The sequence below is a fragment of the Desmodus rotundus genome, chromosome 9 (genome assembly GCF_022682495.2).
Source record: "Desmodus rotundus isolate HL8 chromosome 9, HLdesRot8A.1, whole genome shotgun sequence".
Taxonomy (NCBI): Eukaryota; Metazoa; Chordata; class Mammalia; order Chiroptera; family Phyllostomidae; genus Desmodus; species Desmodus rotundus.
The window spans coordinates 80,012,450-80,036,240 of record NC_071395.1 but is presented as its reverse complement, the minus strand read 5'-3'; the positions used below and the strand labels follow the sequence as shown (position 1 = coordinate 80,036,240).

General features: G+C 51.3%; 1 protein-coding gene across 1 annotated transcript in view; it reads right to left on the bottom strand.

Annotated features, from left to right (window-relative positions):
* The window catches only part of NOS2 (nitric oxide synthase 2), a 33,436-nt gene extending 24,599 nt beyond the window's left edge, over positions 1–8,837 (bottom strand). Inside the window, 3 exon segments of the mRNA XM_024564899.3 lie at positions 950–1,072; positions 1,853–1,937; positions 8,697–8,837. Of these exon segments, the coding sequence (XP_024420667.3) occupies positions 950–1,072; positions 1,853–1,937; positions 8,697–8,797 (309 nt within the window). The 5' untranslated portion in view covers positions 8,798–8,837.
* Between the last annotated feature and the right edge of the window lie 14,954 nt (positions 8,838–23,791).

Here is a 23,791-nt window from a genome sequence, read left to right as displayed (position 1 = left end):
CTCTCCTGGCCACCTCCTTCCACTCTGGCTGCTCCAGCTCCCTACCACTCCTCTGCACCCTTGTGGCACCTCCTCCCTGGGGTCCACCAGGCTTTCCCCCCTACCTAGATCTCTTTTCCTCTACTGGCTGGACCCCAGTGGGTATGAGCTGGGGTTGCTCTCCCTTGCCTGGGCTCAGCCTCTTGGCCCCATTCCCAGCCGGCTGCAGACCCAGAGTGAAGTCAACAGCTCTATCTCTGGAAACATCTCGACTACCTTCTCATTCAAAGAGGCTGATGTGGCTCCTGGGAACACACTATTGCTGTTCAGCCAGAGTGAACTGAAATGAGAGGCTGCAAATCCCAAAGCCAGAGGATGGCACAGAAAAAGTACTGGAAGGACGTACACCCAAATGTTAACTGGGGTAATTTCTGGAAGGTGTGGGAAATCATTTTACTTTCATGGTCTTGAAATTTTCAATTCTTTCCCACTTAGATAGAATGTATTCTAAAGTTAGAATGAGAAGCATAGAATACAGGAAGGAGCCATAAAGGACACTTAGTACAACTACTCACTGGATGCTTGAACCCCTCTCCAATATCCCTACCAAATAGCACTTGAATCCTTCTCATGACGGCAAGCTTACTACCCCCTGATGTACTTCAGTTCATCTTTGGACAGGTCTCCCTGATACTATGCTGAAATCTGTGTCTCTCTTGAAAAGAATTAATTTGTTCCTATAACAATTTCTCTCACCTCTGGATTATCCATTACCCACGAGGGGGATTTACAGGAAATTGGCATCATTTACTTCCTTCTGCTATTTATGAGGAGCACGTCTGTCCCCAGCACCCTTACCCCAGTGATGACCATTTGCCCAGGGACACATTCTGTCTGATCCTGTCAGGGCCCTATCGGTGTCACTGACTTGGGACAAAGGTGGTTCACCCTGAAGCCCCAGATGCCTCACCCCTTTGGCCTTGTGGTGAAGTGTGTCTTGGAAGGTCATCCCACTGCCCCAGTTTTTGATCCTCACGTGCCTTGGGCAGGCCGATGGGGGCGCATTCAGCTTGACCAGGGACTCTGGAGACTTCTAACAGGGGGAAGAAAACAGGAATCGCCAAATGCCTCCAACTCCAGGACCCCATGGGTCTCTCCCTGGCCCTCAGGCCCTGCTCTGGCTTTGGGTGGGGTGGGGAGCTTGGGTGGGAACACAGGTCAGGGTGTCGGTCCATGTCCCTCCTCCCTTCCCGGCAGCCTGGCCCCCTGGGCCAGTGCCTGCTTCGAGCTCCAGGTGCTCGGGCCACTGGCCAGGCATCTCTCTTCACCCAAGACCTTGCCAAACGCTCCCTCAGAGGAACTGCAACAGTAGGGGAGACTAGATGCAAAGGAGACTACTGTCACTGCCAATGTCACAGCCAGTGCCTCCGAGGACAGAAATCGGGAGGAGGAAGAATGGACTAAGAGGCATTTAAAAAAATGTAAACCATCTGCTCTCCCAGCCACCACCATCCCATTTCTCTCCCCATCTGTCTGGAACACTGAGACCCGAAGCACTTGGGGAAGATGGAACCAGTGGGACAGCAGCTGGGGCTGCAGCGAAGGCTCAGCTGCTGAGTCTGACTCCATGGGTGCTCTCCTCTCTCCCAGGCCTGCTCGCTCATACAGGCAAGTCTTCCAGGTGCCGGCGCACCTCAGGGGCCACCACCCGATCACCATAGATCACCTGCCCTCCCAAAGCCCTTCCTTGTCCCCACCCATGTTCCCTGGGTCTCCACTCACTGCCCAGACCCCAGCTTCCACCAGGCTGCTCAGCCTGCCTCTGCCTGGGCGAGGGAGGAAGGGGCTTTCCACACGTGTGTAACTCACTGACCTTCACCGTCCCCACAAAGGGCTGGAGGGACTCATTCTGGGGCTTGCCAAGGCTGTGACCCTTGGGGTCATCCTGGGTCACTGCACTGTGAAAGGAAACAACTGTCATGAGATAGAGTACCTGAGGGCAGAGAGGGGTCTCGGAGTCCCTTCTGCCAGCCCGTCATTTGAAAGATGAGGGAACTGAGGTCCAGAGAGTGGAAGTGAATTGCTTGTGGTTCCAGACGAGGGCCTTGTGTGTGTGTGTGTGTGTGTGTGTGTGTGTGTTGGGCAGCAGGCAGTCAGACCCCACCTCCTCCTCACCACCACCCTCCCTCCTCCTCTTCCTCTCTTGCCTTCCCTCTACACAGCCAAGAAGACACGAAGGGAGCTGAACCAAGGCCAGTGGCCCAAAGGGCAACCCACAGAAGCTCTGGGAAGATGCCCCCCTCAGAAGCTGAGTCCAAACATGGGTGGGCTAAGAATGGCTTCTCCCAGGCCAGCAGTACTGCCCACCACCCATTCATTTCAGAGGGCTTCAGCTTTTTTATTTAAAGCATTTGATTTGTCTTGGTTTATTTATTTATTCCAAATTCTTATTATGGAAAATGCTAAACATTCACAGTGGAGATAATAGAGTACTAATCACCCTTGGGCCCTTCACCCAATCAACAATTACAACCCACAGCCAATCCTGTTTCAGCTCCTCTCCCCCAGCCCCCACCATCAGGCCAAAGCAAGATGCCCTGCCATCCATAAACATCTCAGTAAGTGCTTCTGGAAGATAAGGACTCTTTTTTAAAAAAACACATATTGGTTACATTTACTGTAAAACAGCAGATGTAAAGAACTTAGCTTGTGCATTAGAGAAAGCCCTAATAGTCTGTAATCACTTAGAAACCACTGGTTCTGGTTTGGGATTTCAGGCTCACTCTCCTGGTGAACGCTACAGAGAACAGAAGTCGTAACTCCCTGGCTACATACTCGCGAGCAACCCCTCCAAAATCACACCTGCCTCCTTCCGGGGTGGATCACACTACAGGGGCACCTGAGTAGGAAAGCTTGTTGGGTTCCATGTTCTTTGCAGCATTTTCTGGGGTGTGCAGGTACACCCACATCAAAGGGGAAGGAGATTAGAGAGCACTCCAAGGGTCTCTCATATCCCACTCTATACACATCTGTGAGGCTGGAATATGACACATGAGCATGTATTGCTTTTATTATTGGAAAGAGTAATATTTAGGTCGTGCCCAGGTCTCCACTATTATGAACAATGCCCCACACTGTGTGCATGGTCCGATGCTGTGTGTGTGTAAAAGCAGAGAAAAATGTTAAGTAAATGTTAACAGCGACCAGCATTAAGTGGTAAGAGTATAAGCAATTTGAATTTTTCTTTATACTTCTCTGTATTCACCAACTTTTTACAGTGACCATGAATTCCTTTCATAACTGGGAAAATGTTTAAATTTGAAAATGAATAAACAGAGCTATGCACAACCCCCTTCTCCCTCAGCAGGTTTCTTTAGGCAGCTGCGGGGCGGTGGGGTGGCCAGAAGCCGGAGGAGCATGTTAAGGCTCTGGATACTCACTGGCAAATCACTGCATTGCCCACCCAGACACTTGGTGCAATTTGGTCGAGCCCACCGTGGTGCTAGGTCCTGCTTGGTTCTTTGTGGGAAAGGAGGACCCTTAAGGACCTGCCATCGAAAGGGGTGCTGGAGTGTGGTGCTTGCTTAGACCCAGGATCGGGGTGCTGAGGTCAGAGCTGCAGTCTGTGGCTTGTTTTGGGGCTGACCCGGGGTCCTCACTCTCCCGTAGTTCCTGCTCCTCCCCACGGGCCCACCGCTCCCTACACCAAGGTTTGGGAGCAGAACGGAGCTCTGGAAAATGGATCTTATTTGTTAAACAAGAACCCTTTTGCTCTCTTATATCTGTCCTAAACGGTGTAGCAGCCCCAGTGCTGAAAAAAATCCAGAAAGCTCCCAAGTGCTGAGACATCCATAATTCCTACTCTGGCCCTCATAGACGTGGCTCACCGGGAGCGTGTGGGACCTCTCTGGGCCCTTGTGGCTACAGAATCATAACCTCATAGGCTTCCAACCGAGGAAAACACTTTTAAGTAAATCCTCATCGGAATCCTACAGAGCGAATGCTACAATCCTCATATTTTCACGGAAGACCGAGTCTCAGAGAAGGTCAGTGCCACGTCGGGCTGGAGCCCAGTCCGCGCGCGGAGCCGCCCGCCTCCCTCCCAAGACTGACCGGGCCCGGCAGCAGTACCTGGCTCGGCGGGAGCCGCAGGCGAGCTTCGGCCGCAGGATCCTGCGGAGGAGCCCGCAGAGCCGGGGCCGGGCTGCCTCGCACGCCGCACTCAGGCCCTCGCGCATGGTACTAGCTAGGGCGCAGCTCAAAGGGATCCCCTTCCCGCTCCGCGCCGGCCCCTTTTTAAAGCCGCCCGCCTCCGCAGCCCTCACGCCCCGGGGCGGAGCAAGCAGGAGACACTGCCTGGACTCTGCTTCACCAGGATTGGCCCTGGACCGAAGTGTCCCGTGGGTAGGGAGGGGTGCGTCCACACCCAGGGACCCAGAGCAGACAGACGCCCTCAGGGATGTCTGCCTTTTGGATGCCCCTGAACTTTGGGCTAAGGCCATGGGGCAATAGGGCAGGGTTTGTACTGGAGTGCTTTACACTTAGCAGAGGAAAATTTTCTGTTATTTTCTCTACCCCGTACTAAATCTGGTCAAGGAGGCAAATCTATACTGCTCTCCCAGGAGGTGGGCAGAGAGGTTAGCTGTCTTCCCCAGGCCACACAGCAGCCCCAGGGCCACAGCCCAAGCTCTCTCCCCTCACAGGGCTGCCTGCCCTGGGAAGTGTTATTTTTCTCTGTGTGTTCAGTGTCATTCCAGGAAGGAAGCCAAAGAAAGAGTAGAGCAGGGAGTGACTTTTAGTGGGAGACATTGGGGGGGGGGGGTTGCTGCAAGCTGGACCGGGAGCCCCTTCAGGCCCCTTCCAGGCCCCTAGTCCTCGCATCTGGAAGGCACAGGGCTTCCTCTCTGACTTTGCCCCGGCTGTATGTTCCTCCTACAGTGGAAGCAGGGTAACTCCTCGGGTCTAGACCAGAGAGACAGGGCGGCAACCCCAGGCCTCGGAGCTCAGAGCCCTCCTGGACAGTTCCAGGTGCCTTTGATCCCAACCCCGATTAAAGTGGAATGGAAGAAGGTACACAGTTATTCTGAGCCAACTGCAACCCAGCTTGGCTTTGTTCCAAATGATATATATCTTCACCTAGATGTTCCCAATGTCTGCCTTTGTCCCCGAAACGCACACATATCATGTCCATTTCCCAGCCATTCGTTTATACAAAATACAGAATCATTAGACACATATAATAGGTTCTGGGTCTTACTGAACCTAAATGAATTTGAAAATTACCTTTTAAAATCAAAATATATTCATGGGTTCCCATTGCTTTCCCAAAGAGCATAAAATCCCCTTTGCACTGCTGCTTCCTCTCCTGGCGACATTCCCGCCCCCTCTGTGAGTTTCGGTCCAGCTGGGCCTCCCTCCTCATTCTCCTGTAACCTCTTACCTCTCTGTCACACCCACCCCAGTTTGTACAGCCCTTAACATCCTGTCTGCACGTACTCCTTCCCAAACCAGCGAGGAAGGCACCACGACCTCATCCCGCCCTGCCAGCAGCCACTGGGTCTCTTCTCTGTCCCTTCCCTAATCCAGGACACAATAGACTCTCAAGGAGAGCCCACAAACTATAGAGGTTATGAGTCTGACCTTGGTTCAAACCTCAGTTCCACCACTTTCTGGATGCTGACCTGGAGTAAGTCATTCAACCTTGTGAAATAAGGATAATAAGAGTTTCTGTCTCATCACTGACTCTTAATAGCCCTGTGATCTTTGGCAAGTTCCCCCAGCCTCTGAGCCTCAGTAATAAGGACTTTACAAATGTTCTCTGTAATTTTTAGCTGCTATGCATGCAATTACTAAGCAGCTCAATTTCCTGTTTCATTAATCAACAGAAGGGCCTCATGGACATCTCCATGACTCCCCCCCCCCCCCCCCCCCCGCCCCAAGCACAGTGCCAGGTGAGTAGCTCTCAGCAAATAATTGTTACCGGACTGGAACATGCCCAGAAGCAAAAGCGTGGCAGCCCAGTTAGAGGTTACAAGCCAGACTGGCAAGTTTGACCCCGGGCTCTGACATTTGCTGACTGTGAGATCTTAAAAGTTACTTAAACTTTCTATGCTTCAGTGTTCTTATCACTACAGTAGGACAATAACAGAAGTCCCTTCCTCATGGGTTGTTGGGAGGGGTAAATAAATCAGTGTGTGACATTTTCTCTCCATCACCCCTAGTATCTAATTCGAGCCTTTCCACCAGCCCACCCAAGCTTAGAAAGGTAGGTCAGGTCAACAGTTTGCTTCCGGTAAACCTACAGCTCAGGGTCCCACCTGGGGTCTGAGCCCACGTCTCCTGAATTGTCCAAAACACAAGTCAGGAATAACTGAAGGTGCCGTTAGAGGATGTGGGATCCAGAGCTAAAAGCTGTCGGCTGCACTGCATGGGTAGGGGAGGATCTGCAAAGATAGGAGGTGGACTGGGCCTGGGTGAGTGCAGGGAGGAATCTGCTGTGTACGGGCAGTGGGAAACGGGAAGGCTAGGTTGGCCAGGTGTGATGGGCCCCTTGGGAAGAGTGACCATGCGGAACCCTGCAGTCAAGCCTCAGTGTGGCTACAGGCAATAGGGAGCCACAGCAGACTCCAGAGCAAGGGCATGACTTGTTAGAAGTCAAGTTGGAGTGAGAGAGGTCAGAGCCAGTGTCGGGGATGCTGGCAGGGGCTGCAGCCACTAGGTGAAGGGAAAGAAGGAAGGAAGGGATGTGTTACCTGGCGACTAAGAAGAGTCAAAGCAGATTCCTGGGGTTCGGGCCCTCCCTAGATCTTGCGAGCAGTGACGAAGCCTCCGTCCGTCTGCAGCATGTCAGTCTGAACAGCCAGGAGGACATCGAGAGGCTGTCCAACCCTGCATTCTCATCCCTCCGTCTCTTGGCCCCCTCGGCCACCACAACCCAGACTGCCTGGTTTCAAATATTCTCTCCTCTAGTTCAACCCGCACCACATACCTGGGCTGTCTTGCTCAAGAACCTATAATGGCTCCCCATTGCCACCAAGCTGAGCAAGTCCAAATCCCCTACTTTGTATTGAAGCCCTCCGAGCTCTGGCCCCACTGCTCCTATCCCAGCCCCACCCCCTCTCCAGGCCCCAGCACAGTCTCACTCATTTCTGTCTCGGAGTCTTTGCCCACCCTGTCTCCCTTCCTGGAATGTCTTCGCTGTTTCTTTTGATCTCCCCAATTCTACCCAGTCTTCCAAGTCCACCCCGAGCCCACTCACTTCTCTGAGGTCCTTAGAGGGGACTCTGCTTAATGCTGCTCAATGTCATCCTAGCTGCCAACAGCAGAAACAGAGACGACAACAGCAACATGTGCCGTTTGTCGAGCACTCTCTGCCAGGCACAGCGCTAAACTGTTTATATGTAAAAATTCATTTAATTCTTACCACCACCCCAGAAAATAGGCATTATTACCCCCTTCTCACAGATGAGGAAACTGAGGCTCAGACGCTAGGGGACTTATCAAAGGTCACAGGACTATTAAGTGGCAAAGCCACCTGCTTATCCCCAAGCCCACGCATGTAACTGCGGCTTTTCTGTCACCTGTCAGGTACACTCAAGGTTGCCACGCTGTGTGCCTCCAGAGGGCGCCCTGCCCGCTGGAGTCCAGGGGAAAGGCTCTGCCGGGGCAGAGGTTGCCCTCGTGAACTGAGGCTTCGGTTTGATACCTGCTTTCATGATACCGCAGACTTTCTTGTCCTTCACTTGAGCAAGGCTCAGCCTCCAGTTCAGCGCATGCTGGGTGCTGGGTGAGCTCGTCCAGCGCACCCTGGAAGCCCGCCCACTGACTGACTGGTCGGTTGACATTCTCTCAATTCTGCCTCAGGCTTGCTTGTCCTACAGGCAAGCGGGGTGTGTGTGTGTGTGTGTGTGTTCAAAGCCCAACTTCACAAATACCACTTAGGTGACCTAAGGGAAGTCACTCCCCTCTTAGAGCTCTGTCTCTTCACTTGTCAAATGCGACAATAAAAATGCCACAAAAACTGGAACTTCACAGAGCCACCATGGAGATGAGCTGAGACACAATGATATGAGGTGCCCCGCAGAGCCCTGGCACAGAGTGGGCGCTCAGTAAACCGTGATAAAACGCTCGTGTTCATGAGAGCCTGTTATGTATGGGCACACTGCTAAATGACGTACCTGCACACTCTCATTTCATTTCAACACGATATGAGGTGGGTGCCGTTGGTGTGCCCAGACCGCAGGTGAGAACACCTGAGGCTCAGAGGGGTTAACTTGCCCTGGGTGACAAAGCCGGGGAAAGACAGCACAGCACGGGGCCGGGCTAGAGTTTGCCGAACACCCCTCTACTCTTCCCCAGGTTGATATCCAAAACATCTAACAACTGGGGAGGCTTACGCACTGGTGAATCAGAACAGAAGTTGGCCAGGGTGCCTTCCCACTTCTAACCGCTGGACTCTACTGCCTCCCACTGTCGAGCTCCTTCAGGGCCAGTACTGTGCCATGTCCCCTCCTTGCCCACATCATGGCAGGCGCAGTGAGGTACACAACAAACAGTGGCTGCTTCAAATCCCAACGGGGACATCCCAGGAGCAGCCAGTGAGATCAGACCTCCAGTGAGAAGCCAGGGGCAGAGAGAAATTCTGAGCTGGCAGGGCTAGAGGGAAAATGAAAGCAGAGGGGAGATGAGCAGAGGGGGAAGTAGCCAGGGACACATACCTGTAGGGAGCCCGGACGGTTTTCCCCACATTATTGTTGATGTCTGCTTCCTTCGCCAAGTGTGATTTGGCTTTGAACAGAAACTTCCAGAGATAAGCCATGTCTGTGGCTTTGCAAAGCAGGACACTTGTCTGGATTTAAACTCAGAGGCTCTTCACCACGGGGCTGAGGAAGGGGAAGGAGATGGTGACAGAAGGGTGACGAAGAGTTTATGGTACGGTTGGTGTACTAAAGAGTCGTACAAAAGCTAACATAAACCTAGAACAGCCGCTTCATCAATGCTTCGCAACCTCAGTTCCTATTTGGGGCCTGGCTTTGGGGATCCTATGGCTATAGACCTCAATTCTAAAAAGCTGCATAACAATCTGAGGAAAAAACGCGGGCCCACAGCTCAGCAAGGACACAGCACATACCCTGTGTGTGCGCCTCCTTTTCAGGGCCGGCAGCCCTCCTGACCCGAGCCAGCCCGAGGCAGTGTGGGAAGGAGCCAGCTGGTAGGTGCCCCAGCCTGGGCCGGCAAGATCTTTTCCAGCAGCTCTAGCACCGCACTTAAGTTGCAGCTGCCTTTCTTTTAAGATTTTGTAATTGCTGTAACCGACACTACATTTTTAAAAATCATTTGGGAGGGAAATAATTATTTGTGAAACAGGCACTCAACTCTCAAATTTGAGATTGATCATCTCCTTTAAAAAAGGCCAAAGAAGGAGACTTAGGTGGAGGCCCAGGTGTGGTCTGGGCTTGCAGCCAGCATATGGCCTCACTGAAAAACCCCGGCACCGGGAGGCGATGGGGGGACGTGGCCCATGTGAGCATCCCAGAGCCCCTTCTAGTTACAAGGCCTGGACCCAGTTATTTACCTGAGGCTTATTTCTTTATCCCTAAAATGGGCTTAATAATATCCATTTTAAAAGAATTTGTTAGGCAGGGGAGAAGTGTCTGTTATAATGATTGGATAGGATAATCTGTGTAAAAAAAAAAAATCTCAGCAGATTACTCTTTACTTTCCAGTCTGAATTTTCCAAAAAAAAAGTATTTTTCTTGAAATGTAACAACCATGGCAAATGTTTTGCAGGAAAAAAAAAAACCAGAATAAGATGCCCTGTCCAAAGAACCAGACCTCACGTCAGCATTTCTCAGGCTTTTCACCAGTTTATCTCTGTAGGCAGAAAATTCCCAAAGTTTTCTGAGCCTTCCCAAACAGGAAGAGTAGCAGATTCCCCAGAAGTGAAGACAACTCACCTCGCAGCTGGCTGTGCTGCCTCGACAGGGTCCCAACAGGCACACCGGGAGCTCCTCGACCTTCAGACTGCCCAGGCCCCCGACCAGGATGGGCTGAGAGGTTTCAAACCAGTGATGCCGAATTTCCTGGGACCAGAGAGTCTCAGTCTTCAACTCGTTGCAAAGTTATGATCACACTGGCAGCTAAGAAGTATTTATACTCATCCTGTGCCATCCAGGGAGCCGTTTTTGCATAAAGGTCTTTTTTTGTGTGTCCTTAGGGAGTGTCCCCAGCTGCGTGTACAGTTAGCTAATTTATGACTAGGACTCCTAGCCTGTGGGTGCCTTGATCCTGCTGTGACATCATCCTGTTGGTGCATCTTCATAAATTCACTTCTTCCTGGTCCCAGGTCCAAGGTAGCAGCTCATCAGCAGGGTGGCAAGTCCAATAAAGGAACCGTCATGGAGCCAGGTTTGGTTTAGCTAAGCCACCTCGCTTCACTTTCAGAATCTGGGGATTTTATTTTTAACTCATTAGGGAGCTCTCTGGTTCGTTTCTGTCCAGCCTTTCAGTTTGTAGTTTGTGGCAGGAGTCCAGGAAGCTGGGAGTATTGACAGTATGGAACAAACTGGGGAATGCCCGATTACAGAAGGCCGGGGAGGCTGGGTGATGCCGGTGTTCCTGCCAGGTCCCTGAAATAGAGAGCCTGAGGTTTGGGAAATGGAAGGGGAGCCACAGGTCCAGGGACACTGCTCCGATGTGGGTGTCACGGATGTCTCACCCTGCAGCTCTATGTTAGTTATGGCAGAATGACAGGTAGGACTGTTTTCTACCGAGAAAAAATTCCTTTGTTATAAAAGCAAGTGTGTTATAGCTTCTTATATGGAAACATTTTTTAGTTTCTGTTTTAACATGGAAAACTATAGTGTTTAATAATCTCACTTATTCTAGTGCTTCGAATACCGTGTTCCTATGTGGTATGCGTTGTTCGGTTAGAAAGGCAAAATAACAACTACGTTAGGGAAGAGTCAAAAAATGGGAGGAGAGAAAACACCCTCGGCCTCACCATCCTAATGCAGCGCTGCCACCATCCATTCGTTTCCTTCCTACCTTTCCCAAATTAAATGCAGCATTATGATTAATTGAATTTGTCTGAGACAGACAAACTAAGTTACAAAAAAGACAGAATAGGAGCTCAAAGATCTTTGTTTATTGAATGAATGAATGAATGAATGAATGAATAAAAATAGTGATAGGCTGCAATGAGTTTCCACATACAAAAAAAGCCAGCCTTCTTTCAGGCTTCCTCCAGTTTGTTCAAGGAAATCGATACCGCTCGAGGAAAGGTGCCTAGTCCTTGGGCCTCGGGAGTGCAAAGCCTGGAGAAAGGAGTGAATGGTTATGGTGCAGAGTGGTACATGCAGGGATAGAGGGATGCAACAGCACCAAAGTGGCTGAAACTGCATTGCAGCTTACCTGTGCTCCTCCTAGAAGCCTCTAGTTTCCAATGAAGATAAGCTTCCCATTCCTTTAGTTTTAGTTTTAGAGCCGGCTTTTTCTAATTTTACATGCAAAAATTAATTGTGGCATCAAAAAGCAACATTTTAGTCGTCTTGATATCAATTCTACATAAGTCTTTTCATTTCTTTTTTCAAATTAGTTAATATATTTTATTGTATTTTTTCCCATTACCATTTAGTCCCCTTTTACCCCCCTCCCACTCCTCCCCCCACAATCACCACACCGTTGTCCATGTCCATGAGACCTTTTTCCTTTTTGCTCAATCCTTTCATTTCTGAATTGCTTGCAAGTAAAGGCTTCCTATTAACTGTATATCCACAGAAGTACTCATGGGGCTGGGCGCTGGGAGCTTCTGGCCTTGGAGGCACAATTCTCTATGCTGATTTTAGTTTTATTTTGGCATCTGTAGAGGCTGAACAAATTTCTAGGGATATTGTGGGGTAGGTTGAAGGGTGCTGCTTGTGGGTGGAGCTCCAAGAGGCTGTCACCTCCCAAGTCATCTCAAACCCTCTTACGTGTCTCAGTGTCTCTCCCAGACCGTCTTCTACAATCATGAGGATGGGGAGCACTAGGTAACCACCTTCTCGTGAGCATCCCTGGATGAGTCAATTATTTAATTACAGTTGAGTTGGAATTCCCTACCGGGCTCCTGCACATTGTGTGGGGGGGGGACGGGGGTTGCCCCTGACACCTCCACAGAGATTTGCAGTCACCTACAAATACCCTCCATTCAAACTGGAGGGAGGAAGTGCCCCTTATCTTTGGAGCCGAATGAGTTCAGGCTCTCATTGTCTAGCAAAAGGTTTTGTTCAAACTCTCAGAATGCAATTCTAGTTGAAAACCCAAAGTTAATAACCAGCCACTCATTTTTTTCTGTCTTTACTTAACCCTTATTTATAGCCTAGGCACTCTCAACCCGGAATCTTTAGCTCCACCTCAAGGACTTCAAAAAGACGGCTCAGACAAAGTCAGCCTCTTACCTTAAAACGGATAGGTCTGGAATTCCAAGGAAAACTCACCCAAGTCCACCGCACGCAAAGCAAGGAGCTGGTGGGGCACAATGGGCCCCTGCTGGTACCTAGCACCGGTCCAGGTCTGCAAGGTGGTCCCGGGTGGGCTTCTCTGGAATCCCGCCACACTAGGCCTGCTAACACAATCTGAGTCAAAGCTCGGTGACGATCTCAGTCACTGTGCCATAATGACAGCGGTGGCGAGAATGGCACCAGGTGTCAGACCGGGGGGCTCAGTGCCGCAACCTGAGGTCCAGAGTTCTGGCTAGGAAACAATTCAGAGCCAAGACTCCAACTATGAGAGAAAGTTTATTTAGAAAATCACAGAGGTAAAAGAAGTGAAGAGTAGAAGAAATGGGCTCAGGAGGTAACATTCCTAGGGGGTGGGAAAAGGAGGGGGAGGCGGAGGGGAAAAGCACTTTTAGGGGCGGAGATTTTAGGGGAGATCCTAGGGAAGGATATGAACAGAATAGTCATCAGCCTTCCGGATGTGTCCTTTCAGGTCCCGTGGTCTCCGCCGATTGGTGAACACCTGGGCAGGGGGTCATCAGTCAATGCAGGGTTTTCTGCTTTTCTGATTCTGTAGCTGAAATACAACCAAGACCTAGCTGTTGTCTCTAAGGAGAAAAGGTTAGGGGTCTCGCCATCACCAACAATATGCTAGGGGAAGAAAAGGTCTCCCTGGTGGTGAGATCCTTGTTCCTCCCAGGCTTCCTGCTATAGTGACCTTCTGCCCCGGCCTATTGCCTTCCCTCTGCTCATGTCTGTCTACCTGCCTACACTATGAGGTGGCTACTCTTACTTTGCCTTTCCTGGAATCCTCTAAATTCCCGTCTGTGTGGTGTCAGACTACCTGGTTGGTCCGGTTTCAGAAAGTACAGTTACTCCAACATTTGATCTGCCAAACATGCAGCATTTGGACACGTAGGCAGTGAAACCCTGAGGCTTGGGGCTGGTGCCCCAGCTTGCTCTCTCAGATGCTCCCACCGTCGGTGGAGAGGACCTCTCCCAGTGAGGTCCCTGGGAACTATCTCCATGTCCTCGTTATCCCCTTGTCAGCTAACCTCCTCAAGGGGCCTCCTGTGCATGACCCCTGAAGAGTGTGGTGCTTACAACCACCCAGTGGCCTGTGTGCCTGTCACCTTCTCTGAGTCCTCACTCCCTGGACAGGTGTGGAAATCAAGGCACCTGAAGTCTCAGGTGAATTTGTAGTAAAGCCAGGCAGGAACCCAAATCTCCCGACTGTCTCCCCTCTAAGTCTTCCCCACACTTAGATGTAGGGACCGTGTTGTCCTTACCTCCCAATATTCCCAGCACCGACTGCCTGGCAGAGAGTGGGCACACAGGAAAGCTCTAGCTGAGTATAGGATAATGCAGTGATAAATGAATGACGTAGGGCACTAATCAAAGGGCCTCTGGAATGCCTGGTTCAGGGTAAGAGCTCAGTATTATTTCCTTCTCCTGTTCCTTTGTATTCTAGGAACATTTTCATCCTGAGTTTCAAGGCGGCCACATCTCCTCAGGCCCGGCTCTACCCCATCATCTGCCAACCGCTGCGTGCTTGACCCATGGCAGGGTTTGGGTCGGCAGTTCTGTCTGATCAGAGCACCAGGCTTTGAGGGCGTGGATAGAATTAGCTCGAAAGGTCCTGGTTTCTTGTAAGTGACTACTGAGCTGCTGCGTGACCTCAGAGAAGCCACCTCTCATCTCCGGGCCAAGCTTTTTATGACAAATGGCAGCCAAGATAAAGTGGGTAATGAGATAAAGAGAAAATGCTTTGGCCCTAGCCAGGTGGCTCAGATGGCTGGGACGTCCTCTCACACACGGAAAGGTTGTGGGTTTGATTCCTGTTCAGGGCACATGCCCAGGTGTGTGTTCAATCCCCCCTGGTCAGGGCATGTAACCTGGTCAGGGAGGCAACCAATCCATGTTTCTCTCTCATATCGATGTTTCTGTCCCTCTTTCCCCCTTCCTCTTTCTCTAAAATCAATGAAAATATCCATTCTTGGGTGAGGAAGGGAGGGTGGGAGGAAGGAAGAAAATTCTTTGAGCTATGGAGCAAAAAAGGCAGCCAAGCAGGGATTTGGGGCCCTGCTGTGGGTCAGAGAATAATAATTCACATTTTGACAAAGAGCAAGCAGGTGCCATGACCCGCCTTCCAAATACCCTTCGGCAGAGGGGTTCGGGCTCCGCCACCACCCTTGCTTTTAAATTTCCACTTCGCCTTCTCTCTCTGGAACGTTGCATTCCTTTATTTCTTTTTCATTGGGATAAAACTCACATAACATAAAATTCATCATTTTAACTATTTTGAAGTATACATTTCTGTGGTTTTCAGCATACTCTCAACATGGTGTGTGACTATCGCCACTATCCCAGTGCTCTCTTAATTGATGAACAGCGAGGGAGGAAGTAAAAATAGCAGTAAAGGCCCTGACCGGTGTGACTCAGTTGGTTGGGCGTCATCCAGCAAAGCAAAAGGTCACCACTTCTATTCCTGGTCAGGGCACATACCTGGGTCGCAGGTTCGTTCCCAGTCAGGGCATGTCCAAGAGGCACCTGACTGATGTTTCTCTCTTACATCAGTGTTTCTCTCCCTCTCTCTAAATATAAATAAAATCTTTAAAAAATATAGCAGTAAGGACTGTGACACGCAGGAAGGGAAAAGATTTACTGTGGACATGCAGCAGGTAGCCTCTGAGCCAGGACAGCCCGAGAACCCTGCTGCCCAGCCCAGAGCTCTGCTTGGGGACTGGGGCCAGGCCTGGCCCCTCCTGGAGGTTGTCATGGGTGTCCTTCTCCGCATGTCCTGTAGCTTTCTGGGCTGCACGGCCGCCTCGCCTCAGCCCAGCTCACCCAGCAGGTCAAGTTCCTGGGTTGCTTCTGACGAGGGACACAGCAGTGCTGATGAGTGCTGATGAGCACCTTGGAGGGCACACCGGGAATAGACGGGCCACTGGGACGGGGGACAGAGGCTCTGAGGCTGCTGTGGAGAAGTGTTCTCTGCTCTTCGTCGCCAGCACATGCCAATACCTATTAGCCCTGGAATTTCTAAGCCTCATCATCCTGGGACCATTTTCTTTTGGGTTTAATCTGTATTTTTTTTTTCATTACCATTTACTGGGACTGATTCTCCATCAAATAGAGTTGATCTGTCCCTGCACCAGGTGGTGGAAATGGCTCAGCTCCAGCTGGCCCCTGAGAGTCAGCAGCTTTGAAGCTCTTTCTGCCAAAATGATAATCAGAACACTTACTGAGCAAAGCGTTTATGCGTATCAACCCCTGAATCCACACAATCACCTGTGAGGGGAGGGCTATCACTAGTGCCATTTCATAGACGGGGACACTGAGGCTCAGTGAAGTTAAATGACTTGTCCAGGTTCACACAGCTGGGAGGTGGGGAGACTAAAACCCTGGAGTCCCCTTCCTTTCTCCCTCACCCCCGTCGTTCCCTGCAAAGGACAGAGCCAGGCCACAGCCCCAGAGGAGCAAGGCCCCGGCACCGCACTCACTGCCTTTCTTCCCCCGCCCTCCCGTAAGAACAATTATTCTCAGAGACAAGAATGATTGAGCTCACTAACTATGCCAGGCCCTGAGCTTTTCTCATCTCGGTTGGTCCTCCAGCAGCCTCCCATGAAGGTTCTGTTACTCTGCCAATTTCATAAGTGAGGAACCTAAGACACAAAAGGAAGGGTTGGGCCACCAGCCCAGTATCACCCAACTCACACGGAACGGTGCTGAGGCTTGGCCCAGGTCTGAGACCCAGGTCCTTGCTGGGCTGCAGATGACTCCCCACCTCATTGCCCCTGTGTGCACGCCCATTTCTGCATGTGAGCACACCCCAGGGGCAAGGCGAGGGAGTGGCAGGACAGGGGTGGGAAACCGAGGCCACTAAGAGCTGAGTTTCACTTGGGGCTGAATGTGCTCCCCCAGGTACCGGCATCTGTTGCCAGCTCTGTGCAATACAAGGCAGGCACGGGGTGGGGGTGGGGGTGCAGGAAGGAGGAGAGGAGACCCCGCTGCATGCCCCTGCTTCACAGAAGCCCCTGTGGAATCCTCCCACCAGCTCTTTGAGGGAGCGACTGTCATGTCCAGTGTGTGGAGGAGGAATCCGAAGTTCAGAGAGGGAAAGTGACTTGCCTGAGTCACCCGGGGAGTATGGGGCAGAGCTGGGATTTGAACCCAGAATGTTAGACTCTACAGGCAGGTTCCTTCTACGCCATGTGTTTATGGGGTGCCTGTCACACTCACCGCTGTATTCCCATGGTTCACAGGAAGTGGGAAGTCAGACATGGGTCGCGGGCAGGATTGTGTACTTACCACGTGTACAGCACTAAACCCAGCCCCATGACAACCTTGAGATGAAAGTGTCATTGTTCCCATTTTACAGGCGGGACACGGAGGCTTGGAGAGGCAGCCCACTGTCTCAAAGACCCATGGACATTGAAACTGGACATCCAGAAATGCAGACCCGCGCCCCCCAGCTCCGAAGACAGGGGCTGCCCCCCAAGGGGCTCTGCACTGACTCGAGTGCTGCCCAAACCACCTGGCTGGGCCACCCAGACACAGAGGGCACCAGGCCTTCAGTGGCGAGGGGCGGGGGAGCTGCTCAAGGCTGAAGCCTTCAAGCAAAAGGGGATCTTGAAGGATGGAAGGACTTAGATGGGGTGAGGGGACAGAGGAGGGTGGCTCAGGCCAGAGGCAAAGCCTCAACCTCCATCGCTTCTGCAGGAGAGCGTCAGCATCCCCTCTCCAGGGTAGAGATGTGGTGTCACTCTCGTCCAGAATGCTCCCTCTCAGCAGCCCAGGCACCTGGGGTCCCAACAGAAGGAAAAAAGCGTGGTTGTCATGGTGAGCCACAGGGCTCTCAGGAGGTCGGGGAGGGCGGGGCGGCCATGCCACCTGCCCCCAGGATCATCCCACCGAAGGCAATCCAGAGGGGATGTGGGGTGATATCTGGAATAACATTTTTTCCTTGTAAATAGCTGAAGTATTTATTGATTTGATTACTGTCTGTGACAATGTACTGATTTTCCACTTGTGAAAAATGATAAAAATTATTTTAAGTTAAAAAAGTTAATTTAAGGAAAAATATTTAAGCGAAAAATAGTGTAGGCAGTTTGCCGGTGCGGCAGAAATTACAAAGGTGGGACCCAATTAACCGCAAGGAAAGCACAGCAGGAGAGAGAGGGTTTGGCGCTGTGTGTGTGTGTGTGTGCCCTGGCGAGTCACGTGTCCCACGGCCCTGTCAAAGGACGGTTCTGGGAAGAGGCTTTCTTGGAACCCTCCCTGTTGTAGTGCCCTGAGGCCTTAGGTCTCAGACAGGCCCCCAGTCTCGGAGCCCAACGTCCTGTGTTGACTGACCACTGGGGGGCGTGAGTCACACAAATTCCCATAACTCAGCAGCCAAGGTCTCCCTCCCTCAAAGGACCCGGAGATGCCAGAAGCACAGGGACTTTTGCTGGAAATACCCAGGTAGTCACCTGGGGTGGACGGACCCGGGGTGGATAAGGAGATGGACAGCTTTGCTCGCGGAGTTCCTGGAGCACGACTCACGCAGACTGGCGCAAGCCTGGCATGTCACCCGCAGGGCCGGCACAGTGGGCGTGGCAGTGACAGCAGTGCTCTCAGGGGTGTTTCAGCCTGGAATTTTCTTGTCAATGCTCCCCAGAACATGCTCCCTTCTCTGCCCTTCCGTGATGCTCCGTGGGTTGTGGAGTGGCATCCAGGCAAGTCCTGAGGTGTGGTGCTTCAAGGGTCAAGGATTCAGGTGCAGGGTTTTTTATTTATTTATTTTTATTTGGGACCTGCAGGGGACATCACTAGGGGAGTGGAGAAGGGCAGTCAGTCATCCAGATGCGCTCTTAAACCAGCCACCACAGTGCACAACAGGAGTTCAACCCCGAGGGGACCCTTAGGAAACAGTGTGGACCTCAGAGCGGCCCACCTGAGTGGCCAGGCTGCTGGCTGTTCGCCCAGCAATTTCAGAGCATCGCTGGTTGGAGCTGCTCCCAGGCCAGTGGACGTTTCAAGGCCTGCTCTGGAGAGAGCTGCTTTCCTCAATTCTTGAAAAGCCCTCAGGCCCAGGTAGGCTGATGCTCACAGCTGGAATTCACAGGACGCACTGGAGTGAGGGATGTGGGTGGGGGAGAAAAAGGAGTGTTTCCCCAGCTTCAGCCTCTGAGGATGTTGGGTGCCGACCCAAGAATAAGTTCTAAATGCCTTTGCGCTAACCCAGCAAACCCTTCGGATCTTTCCCTAGCTGTCTGTGCACCTCTGATTGGGCCAGGTGAGCCCTCTGCACCTCTGCTTTCTCAGTTAAGGTTCCCTGGAGCCTTTCCAGCTCTGATATCTGGGCTTTCTGAGTCCCCCCCACCCCGTGTATGTCTCGACTTTGGTGTTCTTGGGACAGTCCCCTTCCTGATTGGAGTGCCCATCAAAGAGCAGAATGTGGCAAGATCTGGCCCCTCTGAGTCCAGACTCCAGCCACGAGTGCACAGAAACGTTCAGGGCATCACCGTGTGTGAGTCAGAATCATTTGAGAAGATCATGCTGGTCCCGCTCTAGAATCCCCCTTTATGGTGGATCAGTATATAGTCACAGAAATGAAGTATATTAACAGCATTTTATGTTAAGGAATAATACTTATGATATCAAGAAAAAAACATCAGATTATGGTACAAAATGATCCCCACCATGTAAAATAAAGGCATAGAAAACAACTGAGACAAAACCCCTAAAACATAAAGAGTGGTGGAAATAGGGGCAATGGTTATTTTCTTCTTTACCTGCTCTATGTTTTCCACGTGGGAATGCAGGTGGGGCAGAGGGAACAGGCAGTTCGCTGTATGTAAATCAGGACCTGGCTCTTGGAGGAGCTAACAGTCCCCACCTGGAAGGAATGCTTTGTTTCCTCCTGCCCTGGCTGCTGAACTAACAAGGGAGGCACCTGCAGGGGGCAGTCTTGGCCTTTGGTATCCCACATCGGTGCCTCTCCTGCCTCATTCAATCTGTTCTCCTCCCTCAGGACTCCCCCCACCCCCCTTCTCCAGGAGCTCCCCAGCAAGGCACACCTTTGCTCTCTCTGCCTAGAATAGTCTTCCCCCCACTCTTCCCCGGGCTAACGCTAATCTCCTCCAGACGCCCTCCAGATTCTGCTCCGCTCCATGGCCTGTATTGTCATCTCCAGAGGGTCCCCCATCCTCCATCCCTAAGCTTGCTTGTTTTCCCTCCAGCTCAACACTCCTCTGTCTCCCTTACTGGACACAAGCTCCCCACGGCCAAGGCCATGTCTCACAAATCTCTGTAGCACCAGCACCATGCCTGGCACAGAGTAGGTACTCAAGAAAAATTTTTTCATTAAGATATAATTCACGTAACATAAAATTCACCTTTTAAAGTGTACAGTTCCGTGGTTTTTAGTATGTTCCAATGTTGTGCGACTGTCACCACTACCTAATTCCAGAGCACTCCCATCACCCTCAAAAGAAGCTCCATACCCACCAGCAGTCACTCCCCATTTTATTCTCCACCCAGCCCTAGGCAACAACTAACTTAACTTTGTCTCCATGAATTTGCCTGTTCTGGGCATTTCATATAAATGGAACCATGCAACGTGTGGCCTTTTGAGTCTGGCTTGTTTTACTGAGCATAATGTTGTTAAGGTTTATTCATGTTGTAGGATGTATTGGTACTTCTCTCCTTTTCCCGACTGAATAATACTCCCTGGCATGGACCTACCACATTTGCTTATCATCACTCAGTTCACGGGCATTTGGGCTGCTTCCACTGTTCGGATGTTATATGCTGCTATGAACATTTGAATACAGGTTTCTATGTGAACAGATATTTTCAGTTCTCTTAGGTATATGCTTAGGAGTAGAACAGCTGGGTCATAGGGTAACTTTATGTTTAACTCTTTCGTTTTTGAGGAACTGTAAGATTGTTTTCCAAAGGGACTGTTCCATTTTACACTCCCACCAGCAGTGTACGAGGGTTTTGGTTTCTCCACATGCTTTCTAACACTTGTTACTGCCTGTCTTCTTAATTACGGCTTCCTAGTGTGTGTGCAGTGGCCCACGAACTTTCAAGGAATGAGTAACTAATCGATGGATGGGTAGATGCACTTGTAGAAGTGGATGCCAGCCCCTGAGCTCCGCTCTCTGATTTCGCTGGGGGTCTGCGCTGAGCAGAGACACAGCAGCCTGCCCCTGATGTGGTTCCAGACCCCTAATCTGCCTCAGTCCTGGGTCGCTTAAGCAGGCAGGTGGCCTGGACCCCCCTTGTCCCATGGGGAGGTGCTGGACAGGGCCCCTTTCTAGATGGGGCTAGCGCTGTAACCCCTCTGGGCCTTAGTTTCCTCTTCCGGGAAGCAGAAGCAAACCTCTGCTTACGGAATGGCAGTGGAACGACGGAACGCACACAAATTGCCCGCACAAGGCGCAAAAGGAGGCTTTCTTTTCCCAGTCTGTTTATTCAGAGGCCCATCCAACATGTGCACAAATGCCACTTCACTAATCAACTACTGGAAAAGAGCTTGAGGAGGGGGGGTGGTGGGAAGGGAGAAAGACAGGCAGGAGGTTTACATGTGGTGGGAAAGAGCAGCAGGGACAGCGGCCGGTCATGGAGCGGGTGGGGTCTCGGACAGTCCTGGGAGAATTACCCCGGGCTTCAGAGGGTTTTTTCCTCGAGCCATTTGGACCCTCAAGCACCGCTCTTGCTTTCCAGACCCCTAAGCCCCCTGTTTAGGTCCTTGGAGGGGCACAGAGCCTTGCAGGAAGAAGGACTTCAAGGTTCTGTACCTACATTTTTATTGTATTTTCCCCCAAGATTCTGTACATTTTAAGGAGCGGAGCACTGTAAGAGCAGTGACCCAAATTTACTCTTCTAGACCGATATAAGGTGAGCTCTCCATTAGACACTTTCTCTCTCACCTAAGTAATTTGTTGGCTGGGGCACTTTAAAGATCAGGGGAGAAAGAGGAGAGAATTAAAATAAATCGCCGAAACGACGAGTGTGGCAACAGTCAGGGCACTTCGGCTGGGGCTGACCCTGCCCTCCAGGACGGACGCGGACTTGCGTGTCTGGTTTGTGGAGGACCCAGGCGGAGGTTGTCTCCACCACTGAGAGAGGCCAGGAGGGCCCAGGCCCGCTTTGGGAAGATTCAGGCTCATTCGAGTGACTCCAGGTGAGCCAGTTCTTTGGCTGCCCGGAAGGAAAACCGAAGCATGCAGCCAGTGGGTTGGGAGAGGAGGAAAAAATGCACAGAAACACGGTGAATCTGCAGTTGCAACTGTGTTCCAGGCCCTTGTTTTGTCTGTAATTTGTGTTAATTGGTTGTCATTGATACTTAACTCCTATCTGGAAAGACCCCTTCTAGAGCGTCAGAACAGCCGACCTGGCCTGGCCACTTCTGTGGCCCTTCTTGGGCCTCAGTCTCCCTGCTATGTGTCATGTGACCCCTCCCAGTAGACTGGACCAGGGTGGGCACAGTCACCCTCGGGCAGCCAGGGGCCTCAGAGGTAGCCTGGTGGACTCTCTTCCTTGAAGGATTCAAACTGGAGACAGAGGAGCAGCGATTGATAGCAGAGTAGATCTCAAAAAAGACCCCAGAGAGAAGGTGGAGGGTGGGAGCCAGGGTGCAGAAGAAGCCAGGAGTGAGCAGGTGCCCTGAGGTGGGGAGAGAGGGCAGATTGCTGCGAGAGGAGCAGGCTGCCCCAGCCAGGCCATGTAGACAAAACCCAGGACCAGACAGCATCAGAATGCCCCAGGCTGTGTGACTCCTGGCCACACTTCCTTATTGCCGAGAGCATTCCACAATAAACTCATTTCCCAAAAGAACCTGTGTGCAGGGCTTGCACTTTTTAGGCAAGAAGTTTTCCAAAGCGATAAGCTCCTAACAGAGCCTAACACAGGTACTACTGTTTTATTGAGGGAGTCTCCTGCTTGGGGGTAAAAGTTCACCAGGAATTAAGGAAGGAGAGGAGCTAGACGATGACAGGTGATGCTGGAAAGTACCCCTCATACTGAGTTTACTGGGCTCTGCAGAAGCGGAAAGCTGTCCGAAGGCCCTATTGAAAGAGGTAGCCAAGTAGATGCGAGCCGGGGCAGGCAAAGGAAGGGGAAGGGATTAGGGTGTCCTCACGCATCCTTGCGTGTCTACAGGGCCTAAAGTAAATCTCTGTGCTGGAACGGGCCTCAACATGCCTGGAACTGTGGTCACCAAATCTCTGATTCGGTCTCGGGACATTGTTCAGCCGCACAGGTCGTCTGTTCCAGCCCCATAGCGTGCGCGCAGACAGGTTAGCGAGAGGGGTGAGCTGATGAACAAAAGCAGAGATGTCCAGGAAGAAGAGCCCGTGAGCACCTGAGCTTCAAACTGATGGCCATTCTCACTCTCAGGTGCCCCCTCAGTCCCTCTTGGGTGTATTTTCACCCTGCCCATAAATTCTTGCCTACCTGCTGCCGCTCTTTGTCTCTTGACTGGAATCTTTTCTTCACAAAGATAAGAATGGAAGTCTGCATCTCAGCGTCTCACCAATAACTCTTTGGTGCCATGACTAAGCTTGTTTTGTTACCGGTACGCTGGTCATCCTTGTCGCCTTGGCTGAAGGACCTGACTAATTGGGTTTTCTACCTCCTTTCATCCAGCTGTGGGTTTTCTCTAGCTAAACCCTGGCTGGTGTGGCTCAGTGGACTGAGCACTGACCTGAGAACCGAAAGGTCACCAGTTCAAGTCCCAGTCAGAGGGCAAGCCAGGGTTGCAGACCAGGTCCCCGGTTTGGATGCATGACAGAGACAACATCTCTCATACATTGATGTTTCTCTTCCCCCTCTTTCTGAAAAATCTCACTTCCTATGGATTGCTGCACTTTTAGGCACGGGCATTTGAGAGCTGATAGGACGCTTTAGGACTCCCACGAAGGATGTCTGTCTTGGACCAGGGAAGTCTGGGAAGTTGCACTAGGTACCCCGCTGACTGCAAGACAACATCCATGCACCCAGGAACACCGTAAATCACAAAGGCCCTTCCCCGGGCCTCTCAGGTTGCTAGTTCCAACGGAGACAGAGAGGTCCTTGTCTCTTTGGCTAGAAGGACATTCTTTTCTTTCTTAGGTCTGGAGTTGAATTCAGGCTGACTTTCTTTAAGCTGTTGTTTTTGTGTGTTTTTTAAGTCCTAGTGGTGAAGCTAAAGGTTAAGGGTTGAGAGAACCTAAGCTATAAATAAGGATCAGGATAACAAAGGACAGGAGAAAAATGGATGGCTGTGTTTAATTCGGGCTTTTCAATTGGAATTGCTTTCTGAGAGTTTGAACAAAACCTTTTGCTGGATAAATGAGAGCCTG